Source organism: Otolemur garnettii, unplaced genomic scaffold, assembly GCF_000181295.1.
Source record: "Otolemur garnettii isolate 467f Iridium unplaced genomic scaffold, OtoGar3 scaffold00025, whole genome shotgun sequence".
Taxonomy (NCBI): domain Eukaryota; kingdom Metazoa; phylum Chordata; class Mammalia; order Primates; family Galagidae; genus Otolemur; species Otolemur garnettii.
The window spans coordinates 19,288,037-19,300,824 of NW_003852420.1; the positions used below are offsets into that span (position 1 = coordinate 19,288,037).

Below are 12,788 nucleotides of genomic sequence, written 5' to 3' on the forward strand. Positions count from 1 at the left end.
AAAAAAAAATAAAAATAAAAATAAAAAAAGAAAAATCTAAGTCATTTCCAAATCATACACCAATAATACTCTAGTTTATAAGGGACAGTTGGATCCAAATTCTATTTCTGACAAAACTGGAATTAGTTCACATGACTAAACTGTATTTTCCCTAAAAGGTAATCTAAGCCTACATGGGATTCTTTTTCTTTGATCCACAGCCTTCATTTCAGGGTGTCCCAACAGTCACCACTAAAGTCGCCATACATACACTTTACAAATATTCTCTGTGTTGGCCATCTCTTTGTAAAACTTTTTTTTTTTTTTTGCAGTTTTTAGCCACCGCTGGGTTTGAACCCATCACCTCCGGTATATGGGGCTGGTGCCCTACTCCCTTGAGCCACAGGCGCTGCCCTCTTTGTAAAACTTTTTAAAGAATACTTTGTAAAGAATACTTTGTAAATAAATGTACATTTAGCTACAATTTCCCATCTTCCCTATGTATGGTGACTTTAGGGGCAACTTTTGGGACACGCTGTAGTGAAGGCAGTGGATCAAAAGAAAAAGAAAAGGGCGGCGCTTGTGGCTCAAAAGGGTAGGGCTATGGCCCAATACGCAGGAGGTGGGGTGGCGGGTTCAAACTCAGCTCTGGCCAAAAACTGCAAAAAAAAAAAAAAATCATCCCTTGGCTCGGTGCCTGTAGCTCAGCGGCAAGGGCGCCAGCCACAAACATCAGAGGTGGTGAGTTCGAACCCGGACCAGGCCTGCTAAACAATGACAACTGCAACAAAAATAGCCAGGCATTGTGGTGGGCGCCTGTAGTCCCAGCTACTCGGGAGGCTGAGCAAGAGAATCGCTTAAGCCCAAGAGTTTGAGGTTGCTGTGACCTGTGACGCCACAGCACTTTACCAAGGGCAACATAGTGAGATTCTGTCTCAAAAAAAGGAAAAGAAAAAAAAATCCCACGTAGGCTTATGATAGGGAAATTGCAGAACACTGAAAATTGGAGGCTGAAGAAGTAAGCAGAAGCCTAGTGAAAACAACGTTTACATACAGGATTTAGAGATAACAGCTATGTACTTATATAGTCATCATTTTTCAAGCCCCTTACGTACATTACGAGATTTACTCTTGACAGCAATCTATTAGGTAGATTGTGTTATTACTTTCAGTTTACAAATGAGGGAGTTGAAACAAGTGAAATTTAGTTACTTGCCCCAGGTGATACATTTTAGCAACGTAGAGGTAGGATTTTGAACAGGTGGTTCTGGCTCCAGTTTGTGCCCTAGACATACTTGTCTAATGGGCAATGAGAAACCACTGAAAGGCCGTAAGCCAGGACGTGATGTCGTATTTGTTTTTGGAAGATCATCCTAGCACCATTGTGGGTAAACGATTAAATAAGACTAAGGGTGGAAATAGGAGGCTGTTGGAATAATGTAGTCAAAATTAGGAAGGGCCTGAATAAACTAGGGAGGTGGCAGAGAGAACGGACACGAGCAAATGCATTTGTGAGTTCTTCCGGAGTTAGTCCGCAGGACCTGGTCGGATTTTAATCCTGGGCGGAGAGTGAGGATGATAACCAGGTTTCTGACACCGGCAATTGCGTGGATAGGAAAAGTCATTCACCAACGTAGGCTGAAGCGGGGCATCCAGGAGATTCTGGAGGCTTAAGGACGAGCTTGGCTTAGGACACAGTCAACGTGTGGTGTCTGTAAAGCTCAGCTGCCAACCAAGAGGCAGATAAGACTTAACTACCGAAAGCAGCAGCCCCTTCCCCTGGTCCTCGGTCAGGAGCCGAGAGCCCCGCGCCGGGCGCGTCTCCGGACGCCGCGCGCGCAAGCGCAGTGCGGACAGGCGCCCTCTGGCGGGCGGCGGCGCGCAGAGACCGCCCCCAGCTTCGCGCCGCCGCCCGCCTGAGCCCAACATGGCGATGCACAACAAGGCGGCCCCACCGCAGATCCCGGACACCCGGCGGGAGCTGGCGGAGCTCGTGAAGCGGAAACAGGAGCTAGCGGTGAGGGGCTGCGGCTGGGGGCGGCCGGCGTGGGGCCCCGAGGCTGCCCCGCTTCCGGGCCCCAGTCCGGCCGCGCCAGGCCATTCGTTGCTCCGGGGGCGCAGCGCGGCGGGCCGGGAGGCCGGCGGCTCGGCTTCCCGGCTGTGAGAATCCGGAGCCGGGGGCCGGTAGACGGAGGGGGAGGGGCAGGGGCTGCGGCCGGAGGGGGCGTGGAGGGAGCAGGGCGCCGGGGCTGTGAGAGAAAGAGCAGGGGCGAGTGTCTGTGAGCCTTGGAGGTGGGTGAGGGCGCGTGATCCGTGATCTTTGACGGATGGGGGGCGGGCATGTCCGTGGGCTGTGGGGAAGGCGGTGACTGTGGGAGGGAGACCCACTCACCCGGCCGGAGGACGGTGGGGAGCGTGTCATTTTTGGTATTGGGAGTCGTTGAATTGGATTTTTGATAGGTAGGGATGCGATTTGTTTGGGAACATCTAGAAGGTGACTGGCGAGAGCAGAGGACTCAATCTAGAGAATTCAGAACTGTGACATGTATCCTGGTGGTAGAGCCCACCCTGCCCCCGCGTTTTGGTTAGAGCGCCCGGGAGGTTCATCGCACCTGCAGCTGCCCTTCCAGGTTTCCATAGCAACTGGCAGCCCAGTGCCAGCGGCCTGAGCCCGCGGGGAGGGGAGCGAGTTGATGCTGAAAGACTGGCTGCTCGCTCTTCCCTCTCCTGATGGCGGTACCTTTTGTGCATGGGAGTGGAGATTGCCCCACGTTCCACCTTAGCCTGGGTTCTTTTTTTTGTTTGTTTTTGTTTTTTTGAAACAGAGTCTCACTCTGTTGCCCTAGGCTAGAGTGTTGTGGAGTCATAGCTAGCAGCAAACTCAAACTCCTTGGTTCAGGCGATTCTCCTGCCTCAGCCTCACAATTAGCTGAGATCACAGACGCCCACCACAGCAGCCCAGCTAAGTCTTATATTTTTAGTAGAGAGGGTGTCTCACTCTTGCCCAAGTTGGTCTTCAACTCCTGAGCTAAAACAATTCACCCACCTCAGCCTCCCAGAGTGCTAGGATTATAAGCGTGAGCCACCATGCCCAGCCTCAGTCTGGGTTCTTGACAGTGGTTTTCCATGAACTCTCTGCAGTATATGTAAAAGTTTTGCATGTGTGTGCATTTTTGTGGGGATACGTCTTATGTATTCCATTTTATTCTCAAGGGGGTCCATCACCTCCCAGTGCCCCCACCCCATATCATCAATTATCTCCTTTGCAAAGGTGCTTTACTATGGGCCAGCTGGAGTTTACAAGTCTATTATCAGGATTTCAATTTGGTCAAACCTAAATGTTTGCATTTAAAAGCATTATTCATGTTATTGTCATCTTGCAGGAAACATTGGCAAACTTGGAGAGACAGATCTATGCTTTTGAAGGAAGCTACCTGGAAGACACTCAGATGTATGGCAATATTATTCGTGGCTGGGATCGGTATCTGACCAACCAAAAGTGAGTTTTGTAAGCCTGTAGTGTTCCTTTTGTGCCTAGTAACATTTCTTTGCAGGACTAGGATGCTCTTGGTATAGCACCTTTGCAGGAGGCAGTAGTAGTAAAGTGGGAGATGTGGAAAGAAGTCTAGACTTGAGCTTGAACTCAAGATCTTGGCAAAGCCCACATCTGTAAAATAGAGAAAGTTTGATCTATGGCATAGAATTGTGTGAGGCTTAAAATGAAATACAGCAGACAGCATATGATGATACATTACACGGTGGTGCTCTGTTAGTGTTTTCCACATTTTAATCAGTCATGACTTCCACCTTTACAATTTTTGCCATATTTCTGCGCCAACTATACCATTATTTACTTAGTAATAATATTCTTTCAACATTTCTAGGGCTCGGCGCCCATAGCTCAGTGGGTAGGGCGCCGGCCACATATATTAAAGGTGGCCGGTTAGAGCCCAGCCTGGGCCTGCTAAAAAATAGCAATGACAACTGCAACCAAAAAATGGCCTGGCATTGTAGCGGGCACCTGTGGTCCCAGCTACTCAGGAAGCTGAGGCAAGAGAATCACTTGAGCCCAAGAGTTGGAGGTTGCTGTGAGCTGTGATGTTACAGCACTTTTCCGAGGGCGACATAGTATGACTCTATCTAAAAAAAAAAAAAAAAATTCTAAACTTTTGGAGATTTTTCAGTTTTCAGTTTTTTGGAGAAAAATTGAAGGCGTAGTTAATACATGAACATTTGATACTGTCTACCTGTATTCACAAATTGTTAACATGTTGTGATGTTCACTTTTTCTTTCTTTCTCTACAATATAGATAAACACAATTGTATCTGTACTTAATTATTTTTGAAGTAATTATAGATTCATAGGAAGTTGCAAAAATAGTACAGAGCTAGGCATGGTGACTCACACCTACCTATAACCGAACACTTTGGGAAGCTGAGGAAGGAGGATTGCTTGAGCTCAGGAGTTTGAGTCCAACACGGCCAATACTGAGACCCTCATCTCTACAAAAAAAAGAAAGAAAGAAAGAAAGATAAAAAAATTGGGTGGCTCCTGTGGCTCAGTGAATAAGGCACCAGCCCCATATACCAAGGGTAGTGGATTTAAGCCCAGCCCTAGCCAAACTGCAACAACAAAAAAATAGCCGGGCATTGTGGCAGGTGCCTGTAGTCTCAGCTACTTGGGAAGCTGAGGCAAGAGAATCACCTAAGCCCAGGAGCTGGAGGTTGCTTTGAGCTGTGACATTACGGCACTCTACCAAGGGCAACAAAGTCTGTCTCTAAAAAAAAAAAAGAGAAAATCAACTGGGCATGGCGGTGAACACTTGAAGTCCCAGTTACTCTGGAGGCTGGGGGCGAAAGGATCACTTGAGCCTGGGAATTTGAGGTTACACTGAGCGATGATGTGTGCTCTAGTTCAGGGGACATAGTTAGACCCTGTGTCAAAAAGAAATAACCAGGCACAGTGGCTCACACTTGTAATCCTAGCACTCTGGGAGGCTGAGGTAGGTGGATCAATTGAGCTCAAGACCAGCCTGAGCAAAAGTGAGACTCTGTCTCTACTAAAAATAGAAAAACTGAGGCAAGAGGATCACTTGAGCCTGATTTGGAGGTTACTGTGAGCTGTGACACCATGGCACTCTACCCAGGTTGACAGCTTGAGACTCTGTCTTAAAATAAATAAATAAATAAATAAATAAATAAATAAATTTAAAAAAATACATAGTACAGGTAGTACTTCACTCTGTTTCCCCTGATGGTTGTGTTTTATGTAATATAATAAAGTATCAAAACCTGGAAATTGACATTGGTACAATGTATCCAAGGTCTGACAGTTAAGTTCATGACCTTGCCACTGGGCTCTTAGATTGACAGCACTATACAAATAATTCTTTAAAGGTTCATAACCTTATATCAATATCTCACAGCTGTGTTCATGTCAACAAGTGGCATTGTCTTAATGAATAGTATTCATTATTGTTGTGTGGTTTTGTGTGCTATTGTGAGGATGTAGGAGCTAGAATTAGAGCAATGAACAAACATTAAATTTTTTTGACACCCTCTGTAGAGTGCTGTGGCATCAAAGCTCATAGCAACCTCAAACTTTTGGGCTTCAGCGATTCTCTTGCCTCAGCCTCCTGAGTAGCTGGTACCGCCACAACACCTGGCTAGTTTTTTTCTATTTTTAGTAGATACAGGGTCTCACTCTTGCTCAGGCTGTTCTCAAACTCTTGAGCTCAAGCAATTCACCTGCCTCAGCCTTTCAGACTGCTGAGGTATGAGCCACCATGCCTGGCCTGCAAATTACTTTGAAGAGTGGACTGGGTGCTGGTGTTAGTGCAGTAGCTTCCTAAGGGGAGTACTTCAAAGGTGACTATAGTGATATTCAGCAATGAGGTATCTAGCACTTTTCTAGGATGAGTTCTTGAATTTAATTGTCAGACCTCATGTGGATAGTTCTACATGATTTTATAACCATAATTTTAAGTAACCATAATCAAGGTATGGAACTATTCTATAATCACAAAGATCTTCATGCTATTCCTTTATAACAGCAGTTTTCAACCTGTGGGTCATGACTGTATTAAACGGCTGCAGCATTAGGAAGGTTGAGAACCACTGCTTTGTAGTTAATGTCCCCCATCTCCCTGTACTTCTTTTTCCTGCTAAAGCATTTGGAAATTAGATGCAGACACTTTATGTCTAAATATGTCAGCAGTTACCTCCTCGGAATAAGGACATTTCTTCTACTTAACCATAGCTATTATACTTAGAAAATTAGCACTACATAAATAGTATCATTTAATACATAGTCTTTATTATAATTTCCTTAATTGTCCCCCAAATGCTTTGCTACTTTGTTTTTACCTAGGATCCATTGAGCATTCATGCTTTGCATTTTACTGTTTTGTTTACAGAGAATCTCCATTTTGGTGGTGATTGTAGTGGCGTTTACAACGTTGTCTTGTAGAATGTCACAACTTCAGGTTTGTTTTTTTTTTGAGACAGAGTCTCACTATGTCACCCTCACTAGAGTGCTATGGCATCACAGCTCACAGCAACCTCCAGCCCCTGGGCGTAAGCAATTCTCTTGCCTCAGCCTCCCAAGTAACTGGGACTACAGGTGCCCACCACAATGCCTGGCTATTTTTTTGGTTGTAGTTGTCATTGTTGTTTGGCAGGCCTGGACTGGGTTCGAACCTGTCAGCTCTGGTGTATGTGGCTGGTGCTGAGCCACAACTTCAGATTTTTATTGTGACCTCATGAGAGAGCCTTTTGTGTTATCTACCTCTGTTTTCCTAGGAGGTACATAATGTCAGATTGTCCCATTATTGGTGCTGCCTAGTTTGTGTGATATCTCTACTATAAAAGTTTATTTTTCCCACTGTGATTAACAGATCATTTTGGAAGTTATACTTTTCTTTTCTTTTTTTTCTTTTTCTTTCTTTTTTTTTTTTTTTGAGACAGAGTCTCACTTTATCACCCTTGGTAGAGTGCTGTAGTATCTTAGCTCACAGCTACCTCTAACTCTTGGGTTCAAGAGATCCTTTTGCCTCAGCCTCCCAAGTAGCTGGAACTACAGGTACCTGCCACAATGCCCGGCTATTTTTTACAGATGTGGTTTCACTCTGAGTCAGGCTGGTCTCGAACCTGTGAGCTCAAGCAATCCACCCCTCTCGATCTCCCAACTGCTGGGATTATAGGCATGAGCCACAGCACCCATTTTTTAAATTTTTTTGAGATAGAGTCTTACTCTTTTGGCTGGGCTACAGTACAGTGGCAAGATTATAGTTCACTGTAGCCTTAAGCTCCTAGGCTTAAGTGATCCTTTTGCCTTGTGCTCCCAAGTAGTTGGGACTACCAGTTCTACCATGATTGGCTTTTTTTTTTTGAGACAGAGTCTCACTATGTCACCCTCAGTAGAGTGCTGTGGTGTCACAGCTCACAGCAACTTCAAACTCCTGGACTTAAGTGATTCTCTTGCCTCAGCCTCCCAAGTAGCTGAGACTACAGGCCCCCCTCATGACACCTGGCTATTTTTTTGTTGAGGTTGTCATTATTGTTTAGCTGGCCCAGGCTGGGCTCAAACCCGCCACTGTAGGTGCATGTGGCCAGTGCCATAACCACTGTGCTTTGGGCCCCAAGCAAGTTTTTCTGTTTTTTATAGAGATGAGGTCTTGCTCTGTTGGTCAGACTGATCTTAAATTCCTGGCCATCCTCCTGCCTCAGCCTCCCAAAATGCTAAGATTATAGATGTGAGCCATGACTGGCTGTGTTATACTTCTAGAAAATGTGACTATACTGTTCCCTCCTAATTTTTATTTAATTGTTTTAATACACATTGTTGATTCTTATCTGATTCAGGTATTACATTAGAAGTTGCAAAATGGTGATTCTCTAATTTTATTATTCCCTTTATATTTATTACTGACATTCTGAAGAAGAATCTTTCTTTTTAATCTTCTCTCTCTTTTATTCCCCACGTTTGTCCCAAATGTGGTCTGAGGGTACCTCCTCAAGCTGATTCCTTTATCTTTTAGACATGACACTGTCAGTTCCTAGAGCATTGTGTTGCTTTCTGGCTGAAAAGATGTGCTAGTCTCACCTTATCCTCCCCCCCTCCAAAACTTGGTATTAGCCATTTCTCTAAGGAACACTGGTTCTTTCTTTAAATTTGAAAATTAAGTTTATTTAAAAGACTTCACATCCCTAGTCTTTGCTAGTCATTGTTAATAATAAGCATTTAAAAATATATATCAAAGTGAAAATGTTTGTGAAGCAACCAAATCTCATATCCTATATACCATACAATAGAAAATATTGATTTTTATGTAGGCATTCAGCGTGAAGGTCGTTTGGCAAAGCCAAGTGATGTGGGGGCTTCCTGCATAGAACTTGGTTTTAAAAAAAAATCTTTTCATTACCTAAGTCCAGGGGCATCCCCAGCTTTAGCTATAGACATAGCTTGGTACTTACAGTGAGTTTCTTCTGTGTGTTTTAGAAACTCCAATAGCAAAAATGATCGAAGGAACCGGAAATTTAAGGAAGCTGAACGGCTCTTCAGTAAATCTTCAGTTACATCAGCAGCTGTAAGTGGTGGTTTGGGAAGGAGGGATCTTTCTGTGGCCTGTTGTTGGGGAATGTGAGTTCTCTCTTTCCATTTCTTTGGGAGTGCTCTCCTGAGGTCTGTGGTCACTTTTCTAGTAACTGGTGCATTTTTTTTTTTAAGGCAGTAAGTGCGTTGGCAGGAGTTCAGGACCAGCTCATTGAAAAGAGTAAGTTCATGTCTTACTTTTCTTTTCTTGTCAGTTTATTTTATTTTATTTTTATTTTATATATATATATATTTTTTTGAGATAGAGCCTCAAGCTATCCCACTAGGTAGAGTGCCATGGCATCACAGCTCACAGCAACCTCCAACTCCTGGGCTCAAGAGAGTCTCCTGCCTCAGCCTCCCAAGTAGGTGGGACCACAGGTGCCCGCCACAACACCCGGCTATTTTTTGGTTGCAGCCGTCATTGTTGTTTGGTGGGCCAGGGCTGGATTCAAACCCGCCACCTTAGGTGTATGTGGCTGGTGCCTTAGCCAGTTGAGCCACAGGCACCGCCTCATTTTATATTTTTTTGAGACAGAGTCTCACTTTGTTGTCCTCAATAGAGTGCTGTGGCGTCACAGCTCACAGCAACCTCAAACTCTTGGGCTTAAGCAATTCTCTTGCCTCTGCCTCGCAAGTAGCTGGGACTACAGGTACCCACTGCAATGCCCATTATTTTTTGTTGTAGTTCTTATTGTTTAGCTGGCCCAGGCTGGATTCGAACTCACCAACCAGGGTGTATATGGCTGGCGTCGTAACTACTGTGCTATAGGCGCCAAGCCTGTATTTTATTTTTTTGAGACAGAGTCTCACTTTGTCTCCCTTTGTAGAGTTCTGGGGTGTCATTGCTCACAACAACCTCAAACTCTTGGGCTCAAGTGATTCTCTTGCCCTAACCTCCCCAAGTAGTTGGGACAACAGATGCCCACCACAATACCCAGTTATTTTTAGAGATGGGGTCTTGCGCTGGATCAAGCTGGTCTCAAACCCTGAGCTCAGGCAATCCAGCTGCCACAGCCTCCCAGAGTGTTAGGATTACAGGCATGAGCCACTGTGCCCAGCCATTGTCAGTTTATTTTTAAGCTGCCATGGCCCTTATATTTAACTCATATCCAGTTGCATATCTGAGGACTGCATCTTGAACTCTTTCCTTTTCTTCTGTGGTTGGGAAACCTTTGGGGTAGACTTAATTATATTTTTCTTTCAAGACAGAAATGGCCATGCCCTTCCTGCCTCTTCTGTCACATGAGTTTGGCAAAGGTGTCTTTATTCCTGATAAATCTTATTAATTCTTAAGAAATTTTAGAAAAATTAAAATAGTAATTATATTGGAAAATTTCAAACATACCTAATTAATCCCCACATGCCGAACTTATTAATTGTTAGGAAATCTTCATCCTATAAATAGAATGTACTGTGTATTCTTAAATATAAAATGGAGAGTAGGTACCGTTTATAGTAAACTCTGATATCTAGAAATCAAGCAGTCAGCACTCTTAAGCAACCAGCATGTAACCTAGTCCCTCCCTCCAAAATCAAAGTTTAAACTTGGTGCACTGTGCCTTGTAAGCCTTTGCTTCCTGTATTACTCCTGTGACTTCCATGTGTTCTCTGTACCGTTTTAAGGGTTAATGTGTGTTACTTCAAGTTAAAAGCATATGGCAGTGGGCCAGGCACAGTGGCTCATGCCTGTAATCCTAGCAGTCTGGAAGGCTGAGTCAGATGGATTGCCTGAGCTCACAGGTTCGAGACCAGCCTGAGCTTGAGTGAGGCCTCATCTCTAAAAAATAACTAGGTGTTGTGGCGAACACCTGTAGTTCCAGCTACTTGGGAGGCTAAGCCAAGAGAATTGCTAGAGCGCAAGAGTTTGAGGTTGCTGTGAGCTATGATGCTACAGCACTCTACTGAGGGTGACAAAGTGAAACTCAGAAGTGTCTCGAAAAATATGGTAATGAAGTTAAAAAGTGTATTGACATTCATTTAATTCAAATTGTGTACTGCATTTACAAAGCTGTTTCACAGTGAGGGAAAACTGTGTTAAAGTTATTGAAGTGTATCTTTATTTGTTTTGATTTACTTTTAATTAGTGTATTTCAATATTAATATCAAGTCAATACCCAGTTTATGGTATGGCATGATATAGTATAAAGTGTAGAATTAGGCCTATTTTTAATTATAACTCTCAAGCAATCAGAAACTACATTTGTCTGGAATCTACCAATCCCCATGGGTGCCAGATAACGGGGCGATTACTGTACTTTGTAAACAAGTTATATATCATTTTCTGTTCATAAGCCAGATAGTCTAATTCTGTTCTAATTAGTGCTGAGATATAGATCTGTACATTTATCTTCCCGAGTCAGACTCTAGCTATTTATGTTCTCTCTGTATTGAATCACTTAGAAATACAGCCTGGTTTTTTTTGTTTGTTTGTTTTTTGTATTGCTGTGTACTTCTTTCTGGTGTTCTATCTTGTGGGATCTACTTCTTTTGTTAAAACCTTGGGGCAGTGATTTGAGGAAAAGGGATTTTGGTAGTTCAGAAATTAGAACTACTCAATTATTATCTGTCTATCCCCCCTACATTTATTGCTCTATCCTTAACTTCTTTCCTGAGCTTTCGTCCTGCATTTCCTTACACACATTTCCACTCAGATCTTCAAACATTTTGTCTAAAACAAAAATGTTCAATTTCCTTCAAAATTTGTCCACCCTGTTTTTTTTTTGTTATGGTACTTCTCTTCGGCCTCATTCAGGAATGTAAAACATCTTTGACTCTTTTCTGCCAATGTAATAATTTGTACCAAGTCTTTTTTTTTTTTTTTGGTAGAGACAGAGTCTCATTTTATCCCCTTCGGTAGAGTGCTGTGGCGTCACAGCTCACAGCAACCTCCAACTCCTGGGCTTAGGTGATTCTCTTGCCTCAGCCTCCCGAGTAGCTGACACTACAGGCACCCACCACAATGCCCAGCTATTTTTTTGTTGCAGTTTGGCCAGAGCCAGGTTTGAACCTTCCACCCTCCGTATATGGGGCCAGTGCCCTACCCACTGAGTGACAGGCGCCGCCCCATACCAAGTCTTTTGATTTTACTTTTACTATAATTCTCAGCCAAACCTTATTTGTTCTCAATTAATACCACTTCCAGAATTTAGTGCTATTCATGTCCTTTGTAGAATAACAAGACTGGTTAAAGAATATCCTGGACCTCACTCCTGTAAGTTGAGAAGGAATGATGTCTGGCTCCGTTTTCATAAGAGCCTGTAATCCCACCCTGTATTAGCTGATAATTCCGCATATGGCTCTGTGCCTGTCCACTCACACAGAATAACTGCATTTAGGGACTTGTCAGGAAAAGATGCTTAAAGGTATTGCTCACAGCTTGACTGAGACAAACACTTATGTATTAAAAGATTTTTAAATCTTTGTCCTGTATTGAACCACACCTCTGGAATGCATCAGATTGGTATTCTTTGGTTTTCCCTGTAAAGTTATTTTTGCTGAATTATATTTTGGTCCTGTAAAATATGTATATTGTGATGAGAGGATGTTGCAGATGTTTATTATAATTACTAATTGTCTCCTTTAGAAATAACTTTTCCTGAACAAAGTTGGTTTTTTTAACTGAAAATCTAGTAGTTGACTATTTTATTTTTCATGCTTAAAGCTGAATTTGTGATTCCCTGCTAGTAAGCAAACAGGAATTTATAGCATACATTTTAGGAATGAATCTTATAACTGGATCTAGCTTATTTTCCTTTTCTGCTTCTCTTTGCCTTACTTGTGTCATTTTTAATTTATTTATTGGATTTCATTATATGAATTGTGACAAACTGCCTTAAATTCTTTTTGTAATAAAGTAGAATATAGAGAATTACATAAATATGGGAGTTCATGAATTCAGGTAGAGGCCCTTCACAATAATTCTGTTATATTCTATCCCACCATCCATCATTATTGCTCCTCACTGATCTTCTAAGATTTCATTTTTGTCTTGATTTTCGACAGCTAACTACAATGCATCTAAGTATGAATTTCATTTATCTGGTGTGGGTTTTGTTGGACTTGTTGAATTCTCAGCCATTATGTCCTCAGATACTGCATTTGCCCCATGTTCTTTTTCTCTCCTTTGGTACTTTGGTTAAATGTATTTAACCAATACAATTTGTCCTTTATGGTTTTTTCTTTTATTTTCTTTCTCTTTTTTTTTTTTTTTTTT

The 12,788-nt window shown here is 42.9% G+C and overlaps 1 protein-coding gene across 3 annotated transcripts in view; it reads left to right on the top strand.

Annotated features, from left to right (window-relative positions):
• The first annotated feature begins 1,844 nt into the window (after positions 1-1,844).
• Positions 1,845-12,788, top strand: part of MEAF6 (MYST/Esa1 associated factor 6) — a 27,752-nt gene continuing 16,808 nt past the window's right edge. For 2 of the 3 annotated variants that reach the window (XM_003788161.3, XM_023512195.1), the window contains exons 1-4: positions 1,869-1,996; positions 3,363-3,478; positions 8,480-8,567; positions 8,708-8,753. In XM_003788161.3, coding sequence (XP_003788209.1) covers positions 1,907-1,996; positions 3,363-3,478; positions 8,480-8,567; positions 8,708-8,753 — 340 coding nt within the window. In that variant the 5' untranslated portion in view covers positions 1,869-1,906. Of the gene's footprint in view, positions 1,997-3,362; positions 3,479-8,479; positions 8,568-8,707; positions 8,754-12,788 lie in introns of all 3 variants that reach the window. The other variant, XR_002772919.1, reaches the window with a different exon arrangement.